This window comes from Cyclopterus lumpus, chromosome 20, assembly GCF_009769545.1.
Source record: "Cyclopterus lumpus isolate fCycLum1 chromosome 20, fCycLum1.pri, whole genome shotgun sequence".
Classification (NCBI taxonomy): domain Eukaryota; kingdom Metazoa; phylum Chordata; class Actinopteri; order Perciformes; family Cyclopteridae; genus Cyclopterus; species Cyclopterus lumpus.
The window spans coordinates 13,720,938-13,746,236 of NC_046985.1; the positions used below are offsets into that span (position 1 = coordinate 13,720,938).

Sequence of the window (25,299 nt, forward strand, 5' to 3'; positions counted from 1 at the left end):
GATTCTGATCTCGGTTTTCTTTTGGAGCGCTTACTTTGGAATGAATTTAATTCCTGTCAAATCCCAGCCAATCTTTTTCTCTCTCTTTTTCTGTCAGAATCAGCCTCTGAGTAACTACGGGAGGCCAAAAGGTGATGGCGAGGTACGGGTGACCTCGGTGGACAAACGAGCTAAACAGGACAGGTGAGATGTCAGGTTGACATGCTGGTTGGCTGAAACTCTGACTGACTGACTGCAGCTTAATCCGCCAGAGTATGTGTGGCTGGAAGCCAAAGTGCAGTTAGAAACCTAACCTGTGTGTCTTGGAGGTGAAGAACAACATACGATGAAGTACAAGGGTATTTAGTTATGAACACACAGAGTTGCAGACCAACAGGCTGTTGTTGTTGCTTTTAGAAATAATGGACATTGTAGATTTAAGTTAGTGAATGATGTCCAAACAAATGCATTTTATTCCGTTTCATTTCATTTATTTACTGCGCGGGAAAAGATTAGGAGCTAAATTACGTGTTATCGTCAAACTGGCCTGACTCAGTTGAAACTGGTTACCATCAGAGTTCTGTTGTGTTGCACATCAACGTCAGAATCCAGGACTTGGGTGGATTGAGCAAGATGGTGTATGACACTTGTGGTTGCAGATATATTCCATCAAATGGTATTCATATGGCTGCTTGTTGCATGCTAAATTGAGCTAGTGATGCATTCCTACCTTGTCTTGTGTCTTGGAAATAGAGCAGTGAGTGTTGGAGAGGAATTATTGTTTTGGATCTGAAAGTCAAACGTAATGGCTACATTATTTGTGTAATTCTGGAAAGTCAGGGCGTTGTGAAAGTGCAGTGATAAGTCTAAAGGGGCAGGCGGCCATGGATGTTATACGCTCTATTGTAATGTTTTCCTATTGGTTTAATGGTTACTCTGAATAAAACCAAACATGTGATTATTTCATAATATTATTCATTGAATTACCAGAAAACACGCTTTATCATGATTTATATTGTTATTTAGATGGTGATAACAGATTTTGGGCAAGCCCTAGTAAGTAAATCCAAAAGAATATACCGTGTCATCGGCATATCGTAGGCAATTGGAGTATTTAAAAACATTGAGAGGGTCGTTGATATACAGGAGAACGAGTGAAGGACCCAAAATGCTGCCTTGTGGAACTCCCGTACTAAACATTATAGGGGAAGATGTTACACGACACAAGTTGGATCCTCAACGTTTTCCTACCAGACGGAAATTAAAAAGCATGATACATTTCAGCATGGTTCTTTAAAAAAAGGCTTATCTAAACCATACATATCACAAGTATGATGGTTAACAAAACATCAGACAGTTCATTCTGTGTGCTCTCCGAGAAAGAGAACTTACAGGATGTAGTAGAAGAAACAGGCGGGGCAGCAGGATGGAGTATCAACATGAGATGCTATAGTTCTCAAACAGATGTAACAAAATAATCATTGAAAGCGCATGCAGTCTTTTCGGCTTCAGTAATGAGACCGGATCCTCTTCGAATCACAGGCACATCTTCCTGTTCGATGCCGCCGTGATCGTTTGTAAGCGGCGAGGGGACATCTACGAGATGAGAGAAGTGATCGACCTGCACCTGTTCAAGATCACTAACAACCCCACATCCGACAAGGAGAATCGGAAGGTCCGCACACACCCACACACACATACACAGATATGGTTTGTATTGAGACACATCCATCCGTTATCCGTAACCGCTTATCCTCGACAACAACCATCCTTGTCAGACTTTCTAACATGACATCAGGGTAAGGTAACAACAACTTCAGCGAACAAGATTCAAGTCAATGTAGACTCAGCGGTGGGGGGACCCCTCACTTGGTCTTGATCTCCTCAGATTGCACTAGCAGGTCTCCCAGGTGAATTACTCCTCCAACATGTACATGCCAAAGAACATGTTTTTCATGTTTCAAAATCAGAATTAGAATCAGAATCAGAAACCGTTTATTGCCAGGAATGTTTACACAAACGAGGAAGGTGCAACATTAGACATGACAAACAACAATCAACGCGACAGCAACAGTGCAATGTGTGTATTAACTTAAGTATGAGATAAAGTGCTCGGACAACAAATAACGTTAAAGTGTTTAGGTGTGTGTTTCAAATGACATGTGTGTTTAAGTTAAAGTGTATGTTACATGTGGCGTGTGTTTAAGTTAAAGTGCATGTTAAAGTGACGTGTGTGGAGGAGGAGGAGGAGGAGGAGGAGGAGAGAGGAAGGAGGAGCAGGAGCCTGAAGAGGGAAGAAGAAGGAGGAGAGAGGAGGAGAGAGGAGGAGGAGGAGGAGGAGGAGGAGGAGGAAGGGGGGGAGGAGGAGGAAGAGGAAGGAGGGGGAAGAAGGAGGAAGAAGAGGAGGGTGACAGGGTCAGTTAGTGGGGGACCCGGGCTCCATTGATGAGCCCGACTGCCGACGGGAAAAAACTTTTGGTGTGCTATCACCTTTGAAATGATATTGGCACATCTTTCAGCCATTTCAGGGCAGCAACACATCTTTTTTTGTGAAAGTTTCCCTTTCGGTTACAAGAGAGTAAGTCAATTTCACTTTTGGCCCAGGCCACAAAGATGATATTTTACCTCCGAGATGCAGCAACAGTAGCCTCAATTAAATGACGCTGAAGTGAAACAAAAACCAAACAAGTAGTTTTCTAAATCTGCCAGGTTTGCACGCCACACTTATTGCTCATATTTGCGCAAAATATTGAAACAGTTTTTTTCTACTTCCTTATTGTGCTGCACACTGAAATGAGGACTTTCGACAATGGAACTCACTCTTGAATTTTAATACAGTGACAAAATGTCTCAATAATTCTGGCAGCCAAATAGTTTATTTCTACCGTTCACACTTTTTAGTCCAGATACATCACAGCTGAGAGGAAGACGCAAAGCACACGTCTAATTTTATACGTTTTTTTATAGAATAAGGAGGCTTCAGTTTCTCAGGTCTGATTGGTGGAATTCACACTGAAGTCTTGAGCATTAAGCTTTTAACTTCATAGTGTTTTAAAACAATTTTAAAACAGCAATACACTAGTTTAAGTGGTGATTTACAGTGATTTTAAAACAGCTAAAACAACTTTTGATGAAATGTTATTTCACCAAGGGCTGTATCCTAATAAATCGAGAACAACATAGCGAGGGAATTCTACTTTCACTCTTTTCCTGTAGTTGTAAAAAACAGCAATTACAAGTATAACAATAATAGCAGTACATACTTCTTACCCTTCTGTAAAATGAAAAGAACTAAACAAGCATCTCACATAACCAATCAGCTATAATGGAGGGAGGTCTTGCACTGTTGAGTCCATTATTGCCTCTTTATGACTAAGTCAGCAAAGCTCAGAAACCACGTTGGACTCCTGACAAACCAATTAACAGCGTAACGAACAGCCATAACAATTTATCTGATGAACGCAGGTTCATAAAATTGAGAAAAAAGTATTTTATAAGCACCTGTACCAAACATCTCAACCCCACGATTGCCTTTTGTGTCCCAAATCCCTAATGTGCTGCTAAAATCAACTACATGCAAACATCTTTCCAGCTCATAACACAAACAAGAAAATAATCACCAGAAAGGATTCTTAGATGATATGATACACGCTTGTTCCAGCACATGTTTTACACTGTCTTGCTGATTCACCAGCACAATACTGAAAGTGTCAGACTACAGCAGTCTGCCTCTACCCAGATGGTGTTATCATTAAACCACATACACACACACACACACACACACACACACACACACACACACACAATGAATACTAAGTGCCAAGTGGTGAAAAATATTGCCAATCATAATGAGGGATGATATCTAAGGCGTGCCAGGAAACAATGATTGGGGTAATAATGATGTTGTAAATAGCAGACATTAGTAAGCTTAGCCCCATATGGGCTTATAAAGTTATATTTCTTATGAAACCTCACCTACCTCAGTATCATTCACTTCTGAAATAATGGATATGATGCAGTTTGCTTGATTACATATTTATTATGGAAATGCCAAAGATGACAGTGGCTGTCGGAGAGAAGCAGCAATAAGAACCTTCATCATAGAAGCAGAATAATCACATTTACATGCAAGTCGTCTGGAGGTAAAACCAAAATAATCTCAAAGTCTAAGCGTTATGCACAGCAGCGGGAAGCTTTTATGCCACAATTTGTTATGCTCGGGCTGATGGTTTGAGATTTTGCAGCTTTACATGTTATTCAGTGGCAATAATCACTATTTTCATAATAACAAAAGATCCAAATACTATCTGTAATCGCTACTACTATGTAACTGATAACCATTACCAGACTCCGCGGTTCCACGTGACTAAATGGAGCATTACAGGTCATTGTTTTGGTTCTTTGGCCCGCAGATTTATTTGTTTTTGGTCCTGTGATCATGCAGAGCAGTTAGCAGCGAAAGAGCTAGATATTTCCCCCGGGAGTTGGTGGAGACCAAACGCAGAGCTAAAAGGAGAATGAATTGTGGACTTACATTTGCCAGGTGGATAAACACAACTCCATGAAAGTTGTTCAGTGTCTGTTGCATGTGCATGTAGTTAGATGTATGCTAACAAGTGCACCACATCAATTTAAAAAGGTGATAATGTGTCAATGTTGTGTTTTCAACGTGGTTCTGCCGTTACTGCAGAGTTCACTTGGGCTCATTGGCCGACATGGTGAAAGGCATGAGCAAGGGTCACATTGGTTTATATTTAAGGTAGCAATGCTTTACATTATTCGTCTGGATGTGCGATCCTTTTAAATTCCAACGCTACACCAAGCGAAAAATAAATAAACTGACAAGATAGACAAACACCGTCTCCTTCTTTTTACAAATTGGTTGCGAGAGATATCTCTGCTGAGCGTAAGTCTTGGCGTCCACTGGGAATGCCTCTGTAGGGCGCTGCTCTCCTCTTCTCTTTTCTTTCAATAGAAATAGATGAGGCTCTGACAGCGCTGTGAGCTTGGCATGTTTTTAGCCTTCAGAGTTGAGTGCTAGAACTTCAAAACCCCACCTAAGAGCCGTAGAAAGTGCATCTCACAAGCATCTGCTTCGTGAAGTCATCGGGAAAAAAAAACGAGGCTTGTGTTCACACGGAGGCTAATACACTAATATTTAGCCTTTGAAGTGGGTAATGGGGCTGATTACAGGCCCACTGGTCTGTGCACGCTATCTGATGCCCAACGGTTATATGGCACAGCAACCTAACACCCTCTTCCTGCGCCCCTTCATGCTCTTCCTCTGTTTTGTCTTTGTCTGTCAGTTCTGCCCTTCAGCCTTTGAGTTTGCTCTCCCGAGCATCCCTCTTTCATTTTGCATCTCTTTGTCTCCATCTGTCTCCCTGCATCACGTCTCCTTTGGCTTCTGCACCCTCCCCGCTCTGTTTTCCATTTACTCGAAACCCTCAATTTATTTACTCACCGTTGTTGTATTTTCTGTCTGAGCTGCTTGTGTTTTCCCCTTTCCTGCTGCAGTGGTCCTACGGATTCTACCTCACCCATAACCAGGGCCAGACCGGCTTTGAATTCTTCTTCAAGACCAAAGAGCTGAAAAAGAAGTGGCTGGAGCAGTTTGGCATGGCCATGTGAGTGTTTTCTTTTTCCTGTGAGCGCACGTGTGTGTGTGTGTGTGTGTGTGTGTGTATGTGTGTGTGTGTGTGTGTGTGTGTGTGTGTGTGTGTGTGTGTGTGTGTGCGTATGTGTGTTCATGTGCCCCAGCGTGATAAGAGTCTGCCTTTGTCATTTAGTCATAAATAAATGACACATTGCCTATCCTGTTATTCAAGTTTGGTTACTTGATGATTTATGAGGCATGAGGCAAAACTGTGACAAAATGATGAGCAGATTACAAGGCACGCACTTACTTTCAAAAGCACAACCTGACTGAACATTACTAATTTTGGAATCCAGTTTTTGCATTGAATTGCACTACCCCGTGTATGTAGTTGACGGGCCAGTCAAGTTGTATTGGTTGTACAACAACAGTTGTAGTACATTTATAGATAATAATAATTACTATAGTAACTGAAGTCTAAAACACAATTCAACATCGGACAAAAGTGTGCATGTGATTTTAATGAGAGTAAGAGTAAAGATCTCATACCACTGGACGGTTTGTGAAGATGGGGTCAGGGGTCAGGAGTCAGACACAACTCCATTCCTTCACTTCAAGCCATGAAATAAAAACAGGCATTTGTCTTGTGCTTACAAATAATACAACAGGTGCAGTAAAAGAGCAATTGTATAATATCCTCTGTGACTGTGTGTAAAGTCTCAAAAAATAACCACAATAATGACCCGGAAAATAAGTTTCGCCAGTTTGGTCCAGGAGATCGCAATATTTATAGAACAACAGAACATCTTGTTTACAAGCTGAAGGTGTCTGTAGAGCGCATAACAAAAGACGCTGTCGATTTTCATCATGGGAAATGTCTTTAGAAAAACCCATTCCTTGTATTTGACACGGACGACAGTAACCCACAAAAAGAACCATCCTCCCATCCTCCTGCATCTCCATTTGCAAGTAGCTGAAATACCTGCTATTGGATATAGTGACAATTAGTTAAGAGCAGGTGCAATTACACTAAAAATGTAAACAATAAAAACGTAGAAAAAACTAAAGAAATCTGAAATTGTCAAGCGACAAAGGAAAGCAACAGGCCTTAACAGGAAGTGAAGGAGATGCGTGATGTGAGACGGAGAAAGAGGGGGCTTTTGGTTGATTAACTTTTGAAGCTGATTTAACTAGCTGTGAGAATAGAAAGTCGTTACCAGACAATCACGCACAAACGCTCCCGCGGCGATGCTTAACGGCGGATCTGCGAACAGCAGTGAGTGAGCCAGAGTCAGAAGAAGTCTGAAGACAGAACTGGAGAATTCTAAGCGTCTGCCTTTCAGCACAGAGTTGCGTCGGACATCTTTAAACGCTTCGGCATACAGAGAAATAGTGGAACTGGAAGAGGCCAGTCACACTCTCAAAGTCAAGTCTGAAGGACTCCTTCTTCCATCTCGGTGCTGTTGGTCCTATTCTCCACAGAACGTGTCGGAGCCCTTCAGTTTGACTAATCGTTTGAGTTCCAAAAGTAGCACCTGTGCATATTAAGCAAAGCGCTTACGCAACAATGCCGTCATGTCTCGCTATCATCACACTGACAAAACAAAGGACAGGCCTCTTCAATTTGAAATAAACAGGCCTTTTGTGCCACACACACACACACACACACACACACACACACACACACACACACACACACATTCTTCCACGTCCTTCTGTGTTCACTTCAAGCAGACTTTGCCTGTCTATTTGCAATTCCCTCCTTCCGGCTTCAAAGAGTCGTATCAGTGAAATGTTACTGTTGCTTTTGGAAGAGTTTTGTTGGCTGCAATTATAAGTGAACTTTTTATTTGTTTATTCATTCTTTTGCTTTAACATTCATGTTTTCATCAAACACCAAAGCATTTTGAAAACTGTTAACAAGACGGGCGGCCAGCACTAAGTCATTTTCATTCAACCATTTTGGCTCATCTGTAACGTGTCGTACAACGTACAAGCGTTTATTATACAGTTTAGTCCGACTGCTCGTTGTGATTGTCATCTCTCCTCCATCGTTTGTAACAGATGTGTCCAGGGCCACAGAACAGTACATACTGTTCAATATTGTCAGTGTTACATATGCTTTATGGAGCTTTAATATTCAACCTGAACCCTAAATATCGACACGTCATCTTGTAATCTTCTTATTTTGTAACACAAGTTTTCTAATATCATCATCATGTGGTAAGGGAGGTACATGAGCAGAGACTCAGTGGTGCATTAGAGCAATTTAGCTGACACAACACTTTGAATGCCAGAAACGAGCAGACCTGCAGAACTCTTTTGGGTCTGATTTGGCAGCTCAAATGAGACCCCAATGCAAACAAGTTATATATAGTCGATATATATATATATATATATATATATATATATATATATATATATATATATATATATATATATATATATATATATATATATATATATATAGAGGTAGGACACAAAAAAGCGTTACTGTCATTTGCTACTTATCAGTCTCAAAAGTAATGGTTTATTTAGGAATTGTTGTCTAGCTACTGTTACCAATGATAGTAACAATACTATTCATAATAATAATCTGGTATCATTATCTGATGTTTGTTGTGTGTGTTTAGATCCAACATTCGTCCAGAGAACGCAACTAACAACCTCCACGAGTTTAATATGCACACCTTTGAAAGGATCACCTCCTGCAACTCTTGCCACATGCTGCTGAGGTAAGAGGCCATTTATTACTCACTCACACACACACACACACACACACACACACACACACACACACACACACACACACACACACACACACATAGTGGAAGGAGCACCAACCCCTCTTCAAGGCTATCGTCAGACATAAAGACTGAGGACGAGACGTGGACCCTTTCCTTTGAAAGACCTCCACTCCTCCTATTCCTCTCCAGTGTACCCTAACAATCTATTGGCCACTTTCCTTTTGTACTCCTCTCTTCCTCTGCACATGTGCCTCGGCTACACAAAGTTTCTTTTGAATTTGCTGAACGGTATCGGCACCCTGAGGACCGGGCCTCATGGTCTTTCTCACAGTGGGAACGACTGAGTGGTTTTACCTACCGAGGACAGTAAAGAGAAAGAAAAAAAAAGTGTCTGTCACGCTTCGGCACTTTTTCAAGGCGACACACTGTGAATATACAGAGCCAGGCACTGAACTCCCCGACGTTTTCTCAGGATAACGTACGAGCAAAACCAGAATAATGCAGTCTGGAGAAGCCTCTGAAGTGCAATGTGTCATTGATTTTGTGATTATTTCTCAAGTGTTCATTTAAATAATGATTGGTCCCTTTTGAATATTTCATTACGACCATTGTATTGTGCTTTTTGTTTGCAGTGCCTGTAAAGGAACAACGGATCATTTTGAAAGGACGCAATAGAAATTGAACCTCTTATCTAACCGGCACCAAAGATCAAATTACTTCATGAATCATAAGCCTAATGAGTCAAGTGTTACTCTGCGTATTATTCAATCTGAGATCTAGTACACACATAATGTTTTCTGATAATCTATTTATAAGAGCACAGGCCTCGCTGAGGTATTGTGTCGTTAATCAGGAAATGAGGAACGTGTAGAAGTTGTCTTTTAGGTTTTTAATTTGAAAGAGAAATCACCTCCCTTTCATGTCATTTCATAAGAATTGGGAAGGTTTCACAAGAGCGGTGTCCTAATGGTTTAAATGCAGCGCTCTGACTTCTTTCCCACAATGCATCATACACACCCTGCAGTTCTGACCTGCACAAAAAAATATATCATAGTGTCCCTGAACGTGAACGCCAAGCCAGGTTTCTCAAAGACGTTAAACAGACAATTAGCGAGAGGAGCAAAGCAGTCTTTACTTTCATGTCATTTTATTTAGGTCCTGATGGTTGATAAAAACTGAGCAAAGCTCTGCTGCTACTTCAATGTCAGAATCTCCTCTTGTGAGCTGAGGCCCATTTTTTGTTGTTGTTGGTCTTGAGTTCACAATGAAACTTATTAGAATTGAAATCGAGCCAGTGTCCTTGTGCTGCTGAGCTGGTGGAACAGACTTCATTTGAACGCCCAGGACCTGAAGGACTAACCTTTAGCTCAACTAAAGCAAGCTCACTTCACTATAGGGACATGCCCGGATGAGAGAGATGATGTGTTCACCGTCTACCTTTCACATCTCAGCACGCTAACATTTGCCGAAAAACACCAAACTCAAAGTACAGATGAGGCACACGAGAGATTGACTGTCAGTTTCCAAACCATTGCTGCTCATATGATGTCAGAGAACGTTGCAGCCATTTCTCCATTCCATTAAACCTTTTTGACTTGGATCCCTACTCTCCTATCAGCATCACAGTCTTGTTCCTATTCTTTGCATTGATCCCCTGTTACTACTGTGTGTGTTGACCTTTAAGCAATCCATGTGATGCCTCTCCCTGTCCGTCTGTCTGCAGGGGCATCTTTAACCAGGGCTACCTGTGCTCCAAGTGTGGTTTAGGTGCCCATAAAGAATGCCTGGCCCGCTTTGGCAGCTGTGGAAAAACAGGTAACAGTCTGCTGCTTTACACACGCAAATAAAACCAAAAGTCTCTCGCTTTATTGCACAAACCCATATCAGTCACACGCTAGTCTGCAATATGTCCGCAGTTAACAGTTTGTCACTGAACAAAACGATTTCAGGGGACGCATCAAATTTAACCGTATGAACACAACTGCACGTTTATACTGTAGCAGTGCGAGCAGTAATGACAGGTGACACACATAAATCCAATGTATGAGTATCTTATGTGACTAATTATGATTTAAGAGGGAGATTTATTGCCCGGTTTAAAGCTCACACAGTCGCATCCTGAACAGTATCGCACCAAGTGTAATTGTGCGAATTAGGGGGTTTGCTCCAAATGAATAATAACTTAACAAGTGCCCTTATTTCTACAAACCAAGGTCATCCAAGTGTTCGATCAGAATTGCAGATATTCATTCAAACGCTCCCCCGCTTCCCTGGGTGGTTTTGACACTTCAGAGCACCTTAAAGGCAATGTTACTGCGTATCATTGTACCAATCCCCAAAGCTCAATAGTAGTTTTACTGAGGAGTTTTATGAAACTCCTAACTTTTTTTATTATGCCCCTGTTGTGTATCTGTCACTCAGCTCCCTGTGCAGGAGCACTGACAGCTCTGAAAGCAAGGGTGGGAAAACTTCAGACATGTGGAATGAAAAGAAGGCCTTCAGAAACCAGCTTAGCATGTCCTCTGTGTGTGTGTGTGTGTGTGTGTGTGTGTGTGTGTGTGTGTGTGTGTGTGTGTGTGTGTGTGTGTGTGTGTGTGTGTGTGTGTGTGTGTGTGTGTGTGTGTGTGTGTGTGTGTGTGTGTGTGTGTGTGTGTGTGTGTGTGTGTGTGTGTGTGTGTGTGTGTGTGTGTGTGTGAGTGAGAGAGAGATTTTTTCAAGCGCATGTGTGTGTTCTCTTTTTTTTTTCATACAAACGATCTTGCTGTTTTTGACTCTTGCAAGCCGTAACACTGCGTGTCACATTTGCTTGCGTTTGTCTGTATTCCCCGTGGCATGCTGCCAGCTCCTGTCGGGCCTGGCATCTGTCACGGTGCCAGCAGGTCGCAGAGGCAATCGCGCCCACTGCCAGGCCCATCCTGCCAGAGTGCGGACCTTAGTAGATTTGGGCGACACCGGTAGCAGAAGAGCTGGTGAAGACTGGGATGTCGGTTTAAATTCCCCCTCTCATTACTCGACACAGCATCTCCACCCTCTGCTGGTACAGGGAATTGTGCATGGACAAGGACCTCTACTTTAGTATCCTACTAAAGACAAAGAAAGTCAAAGACTCCTAAAAGTAGAAGAAAAAAGATACCCCACTGATTCGACAACAACATTGAACTTTATTCACTCTCTAGAGAGCCACCACAATGTCTGCATGCACAGATACTGTCAATGCACAGGCTGCACAAACACAGCATCCCAGTAGAGGGAAGTCTGAATGTGTGTAAGTGTGTGTGTGTGTGTCAAAAATAAGCCATTGTTTACCTGAATGTGTCTCTGTTATCAGCTGGTGTTTGCGTAACAGGTCAAAGGCCTGCTGAGATTGTGTGCGTGTGTGTGTGTGTGTGGGTACAATGCATATGTGGCTTTCTGCCTGCTAGCGTGTGTGTGTGAGTGCGTGTGTGTTTATGCAATTGCTGTGTTTGCACAGGTACATGAGTAGTCGTGTGTGTGTGTGTGTGTTTGTGTGTGTGTGTGTGTGTGTGCGCGCGCACAGGTGTGTGTCTTGGGGGTGTAACCTGTCCCTCAGGGGAGCCAATGAAAGAAACCGGTGGAGCAAAAATCTCAGGTATGCCCCCCCCCGCCTCGTTACCTTCTCTATCCCGGCTGTCAGGTAGTGGGAGCGCAGCAAAACAAAGCGAACCGCGGTCAGACACGAGCGTCCGCCTTCTCCACTAATGAGGGAGTGTTGCCTTGTACCGACGAGTGTGTGCAAGTGTTTGCGTGCACCTGCTAACCCGTCATTCACTATGCCTGTTCTCAAACTTCTTTCAGATCCTGGCTCCGTCAGAACTCAGGTGAGCTGCTGTGTGTGTGTGTGTGTGTGTGTGTGTGTGTGTGTGTGTACTGTCTCGTGTCTGCCTCCTCTCCAAAGCTTTGCTGCACTTTGAAGACTGCTCTTTCCTGCAGCTATTTGCCAAGGAGACTCCAATTGACTTTACGTACTGCAGCCTTCCTGACGCCACAAACAAGATATATTCTTTTTTTATTGCAGATTTTAACCTGTGGTGTCCCTGCTGTTTTTTGTTTTTTTTAAACTGCTGTGTGCTTTACTGCTACAATGCTCAAAAATATACCCAAGCAGGACATTTGGTGCAAATAACTGTGTCTAAAACTGCATTATGCCGGTAAGAATTTTATACAAAAATGATCCTGTCTCATCTGCTGTTGTTGTAATAGTAGTACTACGATTTTGAGTGGAATACTAAAGTCAGTGGGACATTTTTAATACTTGTGTGCCATGTCCCACCGGCTTCATGCAGTTTTCCACATTTACCAAAATTCAGGAACACACAATCGAACTAAAAGGCATCTGAACTATCTGTATTTGCCCCCACAAATCACAGCCATGTAACCGCTCTCTGCAGCTCTAAAGATATTTCTGCTGCAGCGGGACACACATTAGTTTGCCTGTGCATGTGATATGGGTTTGAATATGTTATGTAGTGCCGTGTCCGCGTCAGGCCCGTTGCATGTGGGCTTCAGAGGGGAAATAGCAGGCTGGGGTTAAAATATTAATTCTGTGTGTGCAGAGGGGTTTATTGGAATCACTGAACACATTCACCTCACTGAGTGTAGCTGATAATTGATTGAGTTGGATATAAGGCAGCAAATAGTATGCAGTTGAGTTTTGGATGGCTTGACGGTATCGACATGTGTGTGCTTGCGATGGAGAAACTGACGAATGAACTAATGATCAGTGGAGAACAAGTCGTCCGTGTCTAAATGTGCTTGTGTTTGTTTGTGAACAGGCAGGTGCCTGTTTCAGTGTGTAACTCTTTGTGTGTGTGTGTGTGTGTGTGTGTGTGTGTGTGTTTCTTTTCAGGGCAAAGATCGAGATGCAGGTGAGAAATTCAGAGCACAACACTACATCAGACATCCTCCCACCTCCCACTCTGTCTTCTCTTCCTCCACTGAAATCTACTTCTTTCCCACTGAAGATGTTTAAGTGGATTGAGACGGTTGCTCCTAAAACAAATAACCAGATTTTGGAATGCAATTTAGGTCACTATATATATGCACTAATACTGTTTATCAGCATGCTGCCAGCATCAGCCAGTATCGGCTTTGAAAGCATTGATCTTTCCCTGGAGAGTATCTTTAGTTAAATATTTAACATTATCTCATTGGCTTTATGTTATAATTGTGATTATTAAACATTTTAGTGCTGCAATTAACACTTATTTTCATTAATAATTCATCAGATACATATCGTACCAATTCATCATTGGAACACAAATTCAAGAACATTTTTCCCCCCAAAAAAACAGGTTCCTTATAATTTCAAAGAGCCACAGGTGACTTGTTTAGATAGCTTGTTTTTTCAGAATAATGGTCCAAAACACGAAGATACTCCATTTATAATGATATAAAACAGAGAGAAGTAAAACCTCCACCTTTTCTTCATGTTTGTGGTATTGTAGCTGCAGTGTTGGCCGTGATCATTTTAGTTATTCTATACTTCCCTCTATCATTGTCGTTTGTCTGGATTGGCAACAGGTTTGCATGAATCCACTGGCGTGATGTCACCATTGTTTTTCCTGTCGTCAGCGGCAACCTGGTTCACTCGGGGAGGAAGGTTTCCCTGGTCGCTATCAACTGATTTTTAGAAACAGCTGAGACTCTTTTTATATATGAACGTCTCATGCTAAGAGACTTCCTAAGTGGAATAAAACCAAAATAGAATGCATCAAATGTTAGTAGGCGTGTAAAGTAAATGCAGTGAATACTGTAGATGCAATGTATTTCTGCCTCCCTCCTCCTGCAACTTTCTGTCTCTCAATCTTTCTCCAACAGAATATGAATAACGTGCAGCATCCTTTCAATTGTGTGTGCGCGTGCGCGCGTGTGTGTGCGTACACCACACAGAGGGCCTTTAATCTCGCATAAACCTGGCTTCAACACTCCTTTTTCCACCCCTCCATCCATTATGCTGCAGAAAATCATTTCTGACTGAAGACGCATTAAAATCAATAGGCATTTGATTGCCCTGGCCCTTGGCGTTTCATAATATCTCGACGCGGCTCTCTTTGTCTGTTTTCAAAGGTGCGCTAACACTTGGCTTGTCCTTGTGTGGATAGGAATGCAATTCGTGCCCCCAAGACTCAATTCTCCATGGCCCTGTGTCTTTAGATGTCCTATTCAGGCGAGTTAGCACATGTCAGGCTGCCAGCCTCAGTGCTGCAGCACTGGAACAGACCCTGAAAGAGAAGAAAGGCCGATGTAGATTTATGAGCTTTCAATACAACGTTGTTGACGTCTCTATTATTTGCCTTTAAGCTTTACCCTGTTCTTCATGCTCTCACTAGAAGTTATTGCGTTACTGCACAACACTATCGCCACACAGTGCAGAGAGAGATATGCACTTTTATTTTGCCTCTGCGATACGTACTCTGGATTTGTTTGGCATGGGTGGATGCTTCATAACAGGCGGGTTATAATTCAATTTCAGTGATTTCTTGGTAAGTAATGGGATCAAAGTTGTGCCATTGTGCAACAGTCAAATAGTGCAGACTGAGGTCATTTCAACAAACGTGATTAAAATGTACTTCTTTAAGTGCCAGTGCGAACCCTTACTACTATACTGTCATGTATTACCTGCTTCAATTAGTCTGAGCATTGTTGCAGGTGAGGGTTATGCACGGGCTTGAACGTAGCCAGGAAGAAGGAGGGGAATGTCGACAGTTTTTTCTTTTAATTCTATATCGTAAATGGCAGGCCAGAATACGTCATACAGCAGCAAAGTCAATGCTTATCTCCTATCTAAGAACCTGATAACCAACCTTGCACCAGAGTGCACTGGTGCATATCTGTAATATGATAATGGGTCCAAATGATGTGCAAGGGCAGTACATTGGTGACAAGGGGTGTGTGTGTGTTTACACACTCCCTCTCATTACCAGCAAAGACGCACTTTAAGAATGGCAAACATGCCCCTTTAGACCTGAGGCTAAACAATACATATATATGTGGATACATACAGTGTATATATATATATATATATATATATATATATATATATATATATATATATATATCAATGTTTCACAAGTTTTATGTGAATCAAAAGTCTTTCACTTTCATTAAATTCACTTTATTTCAAAACTATAGGTCCATAGATAACGAAAATAAAACACATATAAAGTAGACAATTACAAACAGGAAAGGGAAGACATTACTTATTTACATAAGGGAACTCTTTTTTTTAAATGTTATTCAAGTTGTTTAATTTTAAGTTCAAATATACAAATGAGGCATTCTCTTAGTTAAAAATGTTGACATATTAGAGTCAAAGGGACTCTGGATGTCTCTTTGCATCACACCATACATCTGAAAATGTTCTATAAATCAGGCTTTCAATTATATATAAGCAAACAAGAAAATAAGGACAACAAATTGAATGTTTACTAAATAAATATACATATATTCTTTTGGTATAGTGTAGTTTCAGACACAGTGAAGACCAGTTTAAAGTCCAAACGGTACGCAGGAGCTAACTGTGTCCCTCTTGCAGGTCGGCCCAAGATGCTGGTAATCAGGAACTACTTTGGTGTGCCGAGCCCAGCGTCTGGTCCAGCGCTCAGCATCCAGACGGGTGACATCATCGAAATAATCTGCGCCGACCTTCACAGCCCCTGGTGGCAGGTCAGAGGTCCCACTCTTAATCAAGTCTTTCACAACACAGAAAAAAAAAATGGGCCGAGTGTATTTAAATCTCTCATTTCCTCCACTGTCAAACCTTCTAACCCTCGCACTGACCTCATATTCTGTAACAGGGTTCGAATGATGTCGGTCAGCTCTGCCTTTTTTATCATAAGCCAGATCTGGTTATCTGCATGGTCCGCTCATTATTAAATGGGTTTGATGTCCTGTGTATTAACTTCTTCATCAGTTGAGGGTGTTTCCATGAAGACATCTTACGTTGGACATGTCATACAGGTGCCTCGTCAACATAGCATTCCAGTTGTGTTTCTGGCTAAAGATCGCCCATCTTATTTGGATTGTTCATCGCCAATAATCTGCATGTGACAATCTCATTGTGTTTTGTTCATTCATACACTCAGAGATAATTATACACACAGCAGAGCACTCACTTTTAGGAAGTTAAACTCCAACACTGGAACATGTTGTTTGTGTCACATAACATTGTGACAACGCGTGTGATTTAAACCTCAACGGAGGAAGGAAAGATGTTTTTGGGGAGATTTTGATGAATTGTTGTGTCGTATTCATGGTGTCGTGTGTGTGCGCATGAGGCCTGATAAGGGTTTTTGCATATTGACATGAACTACTGTATTATTGTTTTATAATCAGACATGTAATGAGGGAACCAACCAATCTTAAAACACTAAATACAAAACAGATGAAATGGATAAAGAATTCAATTATCCTGAATAAAAGCTTAACTGGAGGCGGATGCAGTGCCACAGTCGGCAAACATTCAATATACATCACCTCTGTTCCGGGGATGCGTGGGAAAATGGAATCGATCAGTGTAATTTCATTTCATTCAACAGCAACCATCTGTTTGCTCTGTCGGTGTTTGCAGCTACACTCATTATCTCACTGTTAGCAACAAGCAGCAGAGAGCAGGGCTTCCCACGAGGACCGATAAAGTGTCCCGAGGTAGCAGGGACCATCACAATGGGCTTAGCCAGTCGTGTGAAAACACACGGATCAATCCCCTGTTGAAAACCATATGAAACAAACTAATACATTATAACACATGTTCATATTTGGAAAAAGAAATAATGGCTTTAAAGTCCAATTGGCTACATATAGTCCAATGCGAAACATTAGTCCTTTGTGTTACTCCTGCTCGGCTCGTGGACCTTACATTGGGAGGATGTAATGTGCATTAAAATAGCTCTTCTCTGCTTTGAAAGACTTCTTGTATTAAATAATGATAATAGAAAACGTACTAATTGGCAGTAAGGCTGACTGGTGTCTCTTGATACATATATGGACGGGGACGATTGTCAAACAGAAACGTTAGAATTGATCCAGACATAGCTATGTTGCAGCTGAGCTTTGGGATTTTCATTTTTTGTAATGCTCACTACACATTGCATTCGTATTTGGACAAATAAGGTGGCAGAAATTATATATTGTGTAGGAGAATGGGGTCATGGACTTGTAGAGTGAAGATGTGACAGTGGTAAAATAGCAGCAGCAAAATGACTGAGTATACAAACAGACCGTCTAGTGTCTGTCTGTAAGTCTACTACACTCAAATTATAAACAGTAGACTTACAGACAGACACTAGACTGTCTGTTTGTATACTCAGTCATTTTGCTGCTGCTATTTTATTATTATTTTTTTTCTTTACTATATGTATATATATGTATAATATGCATGCTGCAATTCCCTGTGCATCTACTCCTGCTCAATTTTGAACAGCCGTCTGCATACGCACAAATCTCTTAATCTGAAAAAAATGTTGAGCCTCAATTTCTGTTCAGCTGCGGAATCCATAACTGGATTATTGTCACACATGAATCAAATATCCTATCAGTGCACAGAACAAAAGCAGCAGCATCAACCCACAGCTCCCGAGTCAGTCAGAAGACGATAACTGCTCTGACTGAGTTTCCCCCTTGAAGAGGAATAAGGAACTCTTCCTCTTTCCTTCTTCCTGCCAGACATTATTTCAGCAAATGGTTAACTAGGGCTGTAAATCGACACTGTTCAAGCTAACTGTTTCTGAATAATGGAGACAGTCAGCCAGATGTACATAACACAATTATCTCTCTGTGGTTTCAGGGCAAGATCCTGGCCACGAAAGACGTTGGTTTCTTTCCAAGCGACGCCGTGAAGCCGTGCCCATGTGTAAGCAGCATTTCCTTCACTCCAGTAGGGCCTGTTGTCGCAGCCCGTGTTTGGCTACATGTTTTTACTAGCAGGCCAGCGATGTGAGGATGTTCAGGGATTTGTAAACGGGAGGTAAACTATTTTACCTGGCAAAAGAAGAAAATAACAGCCCCCGGGTCTTTCTGTTCTGCGCACGAGGAACTTGTGTTGTCTTATGAGATAAAAGTGCTTCACTGTCTGCTTCAACTTCATCATTAAGAAGCAAAGGAGAAAACACTGTCTTATGAGCAACAAGCAGTATGTTATATTGTACAAACTAGACTGGAGCGCCGAGGAGGAGGAATGGTGGTTTGCATTGTCTTCACTGACTTAACTGCGTTTCGATTGCTTGTTTTTCGTCCTCCTATAAATCTCCGGACCACCGCATTGTCATGTTCCATTTGATGAAATGAAATCCACTCTCTGTCCAGCTGCTGCAGGAATACGAGCCGTCCCAGTAGATAACAAACCATTATCACCATGTCGACACTTTTTCAAAAGATAAGAAGAGCATTAAGCATGTTTTATTGGCATCGTTGGACAGTTTTTTTTTATTGAAGGGCAAAACATCAGCTGCGAAAACAGTCCTGTGGAACTGGCGCCGAATACTTTACTGTGGTGGTGCACGTGGTATTGAGCTTGGATGAGAAAATAACAACAATACACTTTTGCTCTTTGCTCCAGGTTCCAAAGCCCGTCGATTACTCCTCTCAAGCCTGGTATGTCCACAAAATCGCTGTCTCAGTCTGAATGTATCACTTAAAGAAGGTTAAAGTCTTTACTCATGCTGGAAAGAGTTTGATTGGCTAGAGCAAAACACAGCAGATGCAGATTTGTACATTGTACATTTACAAATACAAACTATCTACAGGCTTATAAGTCATTTTGGCCCAGTCAAGTCCACACAAAATATGATCTGTATGTATCTAAATTTCACACACACACACACACACACACACACACATATCAGAGCAATTACAATAGTCAGCTATGAGCTGAAAGTGTACGCAAATGTAACTGCTACCACACAGATTGCCTGCATACCATCGATTCCTTTAAATTGTCGGATACAGTCAAAAACCTTTTGGCCTTGTAGGTTTGCGGGGCCCATGGAGAGGCTGCAGGCAGAGGCAGAGCTCATCAACAGGGTCAACAGCACCTACCTGGTCCGCCATCGCAGCAGAGAGTACACGGAGTACGCCATCAGTATAAAGTAAGTCTGACACTCCAATTAAGTCATTCAAGAACCTCATGCACACACAGTAATAATACATTTATTTATATAGCACCTTTAAAAACAGAGTTTACAAAGTGCTCTACATATAAGCAATGCAGGTGGGGACACTGACAGAGTGTCAGTGTCCCCACCTCTGAATACAACTCGGTTTTCTTGCATTTGATTGCTATAAATGAAATTCTACCATGAATGAAAATGAGACACAAGTTGCACTCATAATAGGAGTGGTCTGGTCTGGTCTGGCCAACAGTCATCAGATGTTATTGTTTGTCTTTAACATGACAGTCTTTCTGTCCGTCTGCGTCTGCTCTGCCAGATAGATTCATCCGATGCCTTGAGCCAAACCACACTATTGACCAGACGTAACTCCCGGCTCAACAACACAGTTTGACAGACCCATTTATAACTCCTCTGCAGGATGATTTGCTTTCGGGCTCTGGTGTCCCACAGTGATGTGTGTGAATCTGACCCAACCAGATGCTAGTCACGGACGAGGATCTTAAAAGTTAGGTCTTGAAAAGCCATGTTAATCTTGGTTATAAAGAATTAACAAAGCACATTTCAGAACCTTGGGGTGTTAGCGACCCCGTCGTTGTTTGAAACGTATCTCTTCGCGTAAACTAAATGGCATCGGTATAAGCGCAGGCAGTAAAGAGACCGCCGTCTTCCAGCACGAAGACCTTCCTTCAAACACATGCAACAGTTTTTTTTTTTTTTAGCATCCTTCATTTATTATCCTCTGGAATGGGCCGGCTTTCAGTGCCTTTAAGTTCCATCTGCTCTGAAGTCTTAATTGATTGTGTGCAGACAGACGGCAGTGGTCTGAACAAAGCAGAGAACACCTGTAAGACTATTCAAGGTTATTTAACCCTCCCCATTCCCCCTCATGAAAGAGAGAGGCGGAGTAGAAAGAATCGCCTACGTTGTGGGAACGACATTTAAAAAGATGGAGATGCCCCCTCCCCTCTCCTTCGATGTCTGCTTGTCAGAGTGGAGCTGGCAGAATATTTGTTGGATGATTATGTCCAAATAGCCAACAGACCCCAGTTCTGTAGAAATGACGCTCCAGCCTTTTAACTGACTGTGGAGAGTTCTGGCCACGCGCAGTGGAGTGGGTATCTTCAAGTGGACTTCTAACTTTGAGAAACTTTGAGGTATAGCGCGTTATATTTCAAACAGTTTGGTCTTGTTTCGTTCTAGGAAACGCAATCAATTGCTGTCCGGCAGAGAGCGAGATTTATAACGTTACCAGGAGTCAGTTAGTTTAGCTTAGCACAAAGGCTACGCTAAACTAGGCTAGTTCACACAAACAAGATGAACACATTGTTAATAGGTTTGAAAGAGCCGGTAGACTGGATTTTGTAGCTCAGGCGGCTGGCTGTAGCGTCTTGTGTGCGGGATTCAGAGCATTAATACAGCGGCAAACAACCGTTGTCTCTGTTAAGATATAATCTATACTAGAGCGACGTCCACCTGAGCAGAGAACGACGTCACTGTCCCCCTGTGTGTGCACACATGCACACATTTTTCTGACCACCCATGATTCATGTGTCACAAACCTTTGGGACTCCATGCATTACAGCACGGGGCCGTGCGCTCCGCATGGGCCAGGGGCCGGCCACCGATCGATGTTGGGGATCAGAGACGGAAATTAGACTCATAACTTATTCAATGGCCCACAGGTACAACAACGACGTGAAGCACATAAAGATCCTGACAAAGGACGGCTGCTTCTACATCGCAGAGAACAAGAAGTTCAGGAGCATATTAGTGAGTTTTTTCTGCCTCCTGTTTTTTCTAATTCCACCACTGCAATTCATAAATAAATCATCGTGTTTGCTTAATGAAGTGTCAAAACCTGAATTTTATTTTAGCAGTGTGCACAAAAATAGCCATGATTGGAGACGTGTTTATACTGGCCTGAGGGCTTCAGCATTATAGATAAGTCCAGTGCATATTGGAAAGGTTCACCAGCTTTCTTCATGCCGCCACAGTATTTTCTCAGATTTTCTTATAACAGGTGTTGGAGTGTAATATTTGAAAAACAGTATCTTGTTAGGATACGATTTCACTGCACTTTATAGATTCAGAAACCTTGATCTGACAATGTCACATCTAGAGCAGGTTAAAAGTATTCGGTACTGTGTCAAAAATAATAATAATAATAATAATTTTTCAAGCAGACTCTTCCTTGATATGCAAATTATAGAAATGTTTCTGTCACAAGAGCTGAAAAACACAAAAAATGTATCTGGTCTTACAAAGGGATTTTCAAAATAAATGTCACACGCATTAAACAGAAATGCAAATAACTGCATATCTAGCTTACTTATTTTAGTGTGTGTGTGCGTGTGTGTGTGTGCGCGTGTGTGCGTGCGTGTGTGTGTGCGCGTGTGTGCGTGTGCGTGTGTGTATCCCCAGGAACTGATTGAGTACTACAAGCACCACTCCTTGAGAGAAGGATTTAGGAGTCTGGACACCACGCTGAAGTTTCCTTACCAGGAACCGGAGAACGCTGCGATGCAGCGCCTCAACCGGTCGGGGAGCAACAGTGAGTAGATCTGAAGAGTCACTAAGAATAGGCAAAGTCCAACGATAAAACACTTCCATGCAGTTATGGCAGCAACTGATAATGCAGCAACCAAACAATGCAAAAGATAAAACTGACAAAGGATAGAAGACATGTTTCTCTGACATATAATTTGCTAAAATATTGTATTCCTTCAAATACATGTACAACTACAGCTCGATTTTAATAGCTAGTTTAATGGAGAAATCTGTATTTCTATAATATGAGCTGATGATATACACACTACAAGAATCCACAAAGCGTGTTTTAGATTTGATAACTCTGGACGTTTACTGAAGGTCATATTTGATTTGAGTTGCAGAGGAGAGAGCGATACTTTGGTCGAACCTTCAACAAGTGGAAGTCATGAACATTTATAATCTGAGTTATATTCATGTCTGCCTATTGGGTGTTACAGGAAAGACAAATAATAATAATAACTTCCATTGTTCGTTACTTTTTGAATAGGAAAGTACACTAGACATATGATGAACATAGCATATGGACAGTTTGTAAATGTTTTAATGCAAAAGTGAAATTAGTTTTAAGAGAGACTCTGTAGCATACATATATCTGGCCATTCAGTTTTTATTTAAATAGTAATCTTCACATTAGAGATGTAGCATTTCTTCAATCAATGGTGTGAGTTACTTGATACTTTTTTATTGGTAATCTAAATCAACATGTCAAAATATAACATTATTTGAAGTTTGAACCTTGTAAAATAGCAATAACATTCACATATTAGTTAATATTACATTATCACTTAAAGATATGTCATAGCCTGAACTAAGTGATAGTCCGATTGAATTGAAAGTATTCTTGAATCAATCATCAATTCATTGCACGCAAGTGAAAAGGAAGCTCGCCAGCACATCATAATTCAGCTGTCAACCGCTGCAATCATTTTACACTTCAGACGGCACACGATTTGTTGGCAACCGCGACTCGAGAAGTTGCACAGAATTTTTTGTTCTCGTGGATGTTGTTGTGTGCTGTCTGGCAGTTTGTCGGGGTGAAGATCTTCGCTGTGTGATGTTTCCTGCCTGTGTATGAATGAGCTGTTTGCTCTGTTAGGAACAAACCTGGCAGCTCCTCGAGACAAAAACAGCTGTTGTCACCAACGCTGTCTGAGGAGCAGAACTGAACTGGTGATTATGTGTGCGTGCCGCTGCTTTTTTGTCTGTCATTACCCTCGCTAACCGGATTCCTCTCAGCTCTCAGGTGTGAGACACGTTGTCTACCAGCCCGGATGTTAGAGAACACGACATCCCTTTTCTGACTTGTTTAATTACAAATTTTAAAAAAAAACTTTGAACGGGAGTTTTAGTGCGATCGATGTTTGAAGTGAAGCAACGGGTAAAACAGCACAGTATTGTCAAAGTGCCAATTATAGTATAGACATTTCTCTGACAAAAACAATAGTTCTTCTAATGTAGTTTGGTGATGAAAAGTGCTTTTTTGGGAAAAGAAATGTACAATTATTTTTATCCTTTGTTTTATTGGCTTACTGGCTGATATCGTCAGTAAAAAGTTTTTAAAAAGAACATGAAGCGAGGCATAAACACCTAGTAGTGTTTGCCCTTTAAAACAGCCGGGATCTCTTCACACAAGCTGCATGTTTCAAGCAAAGCTAGAAGAAAGAAGTATTTAACAGTTTGTCATTCTGCCAAAGCAACACTGCCCATCGGTCGGTTAATGGGGAAAAAAAAAATGTTATGACTTATCGCAATTGGTGGCAAAATGAGATTTCATGTGAACCCCGTGCGCCACTGCATGCGATGGGGAGAAAAGAAGGAAAACAACCTGACAGTCACGTTTCCGAGCGGGACAAATGTGAACAGATTGTACCGAGCTGTTTGGTTGTTCTAGACGAGGCCGTTCAAACTCTGCTTCAAAACACAAGTCGAGACAGCTTCAATCCAAATGAGTTTTGCTCCGGTGTGCTCTTCTGTCTCGTGAGCAGCCTCCTCCCGGTGTGCACACTTCGTTCTCACTCTCTCTCTCACTTCTAAATGACTCTTTCGTTTTGATTTTCCCATCCTTCTCGAGCGCTGCTGGAAAGGCTGCTAATTAATGTTTAGGCTTTGTTTCATGTGTTTTTGGACAGTTTTTGCGCAAGGAAAAACTGATTGATTGAGTATTTTAATTTTTTTTTAAACCAATACGCTAAACACAACAGCAACAATGCCCGAGTGAACCCGAAACACAAATGCCTTTGTGTCCATGGAACATCCTCGGCTGACATCGTGTCTGGACTGCTGATTGGATTTGAGCTCGTCATCTTCAATGCGTGTGTCTGTGTGTGCCCTCGATCTCAGTCGCCTCTATTAGTCAGCCAGCTCCATATTGTGTATTCCAGAGTGTTACACAACTCAGCCTGTGCATGTAAAATGCAGCTGGTGTTTGAAGTGGAGGGCGATCCCTCTTCATATTGCTTGTACCTAGACACCATTAGGGGTTGCTGAGCTGTCTCTCAGTGCGCTGATTAGTATTCATTTTAAAAACCACTGGAGCTCTGCTCTCCTTTCAGCATATCAATAAACCAGGACAGTTAACCTGCCGGCGGTATTGTTGGGAGCGGCACATTTTTCATAAAGTTTGGGCATTCGTCTGGCATTAGATTTTCTATTCTTGGTGGCAGAAATAAGGGGTCAGGGAAGGGGGGTATTTGTAAAATGAATGAAAATGATTTTAAAAGCACAGGCTCTTTACAATAGTAAACTGTATTAATTACAAGGTTACTTCAGCGTAATAAACAATAAGCCAATAAGCCAAATAGATATGTGTCAATTAATAGCTGCCATTTGTAATTCCTACAGCCTACAGCCATGGATGTCTTTGTATTTGTTGTTCTCTTTCTGGCCGATTGGATTGTCTTTGGAGTCCTTTTGTGTCTCTTTGTGGTCACCTGGAGTGTCTGTGTGGTCGTGTTTCATTGGTTTGTCGTCATTTTGCATCTCTTGTATAGTTGCGTGATTGATTTGCCCACAAGAAATGTTAAAAGTCACTACTTTGCCCCCCGGGTCTGTGCCCAGTCGGCTCATGCAGTAATCCATCCATGGTACTAATACGCCATCTACCATCACCTTCTGACTTCTGCATCTGTCTCTATAATGTATTTTCCATTGCCTGTATCAGGAATGGGATGTTTTATTCAACCCAGTTCAACTTTTCCAAACAATATCATTCATAGACATTTCAATTTAGCCAACGACTTGTATAAATGTACTCTGTATAGTCTGTTTCTACTGGTGAAGACCTTCATAGCATGAGCAT

At 41.7% G+C, this 25,299-nt stretch overlaps 1 protein-coding gene across 3 annotated transcripts in view; it reads left to right on the forward strand.

Annotated features, from left to right (window-relative positions):
• Positions 1–25,299, forward strand: part of LOC117749377 (guanine nucleotide exchange factor VAV3) — an 81,172-nt gene that overhangs the window by 46,392 nt on the left and 9,481 nt on the right. For 2 of the 3 annotated variants that reach the window (XM_034559837.1, XM_034559836.1), the window contains 14 exons: positions 98–183; positions 1,522–1,654; positions 5,497–5,606; positions 8,209–8,310; positions 10,046–10,137; positions 11,861–11,932; positions 12,139–12,161; positions 13,190–13,208; positions 15,878–16,008; positions 18,128–18,193; positions 18,899–18,933; positions 19,311–19,427; positions 21,134–21,221; positions 21,873–22,002. In XM_034559837.1, coding sequence (XP_034415728.1) covers positions 98–183; positions 1,522–1,654; positions 5,497–5,606; positions 8,209–8,310; positions 10,046–10,137; positions 11,861–11,932; positions 12,139–12,161; positions 13,190–13,208; positions 15,878–16,008; positions 18,128–18,193; positions 18,899–18,933; positions 19,311–19,427; positions 21,134–21,221; positions 21,873–22,002 — 1,204 coding nt within the window. The remainder of the gene's footprint in view (positions 1–97; positions 184–1,521; positions 1,655–5,496; positions 5,607–8,208; positions 8,311–10,045; positions 10,138–11,860; positions 11,933–12,138; positions 12,162–13,189; positions 13,209–15,877; positions 16,009–18,127; positions 18,194–18,898; positions 18,934–19,310; positions 19,428–21,133; positions 21,222–21,872; positions 22,003–25,299) is intronic. The other variant, XM_034559838.1, reaches the window with a different exon arrangement.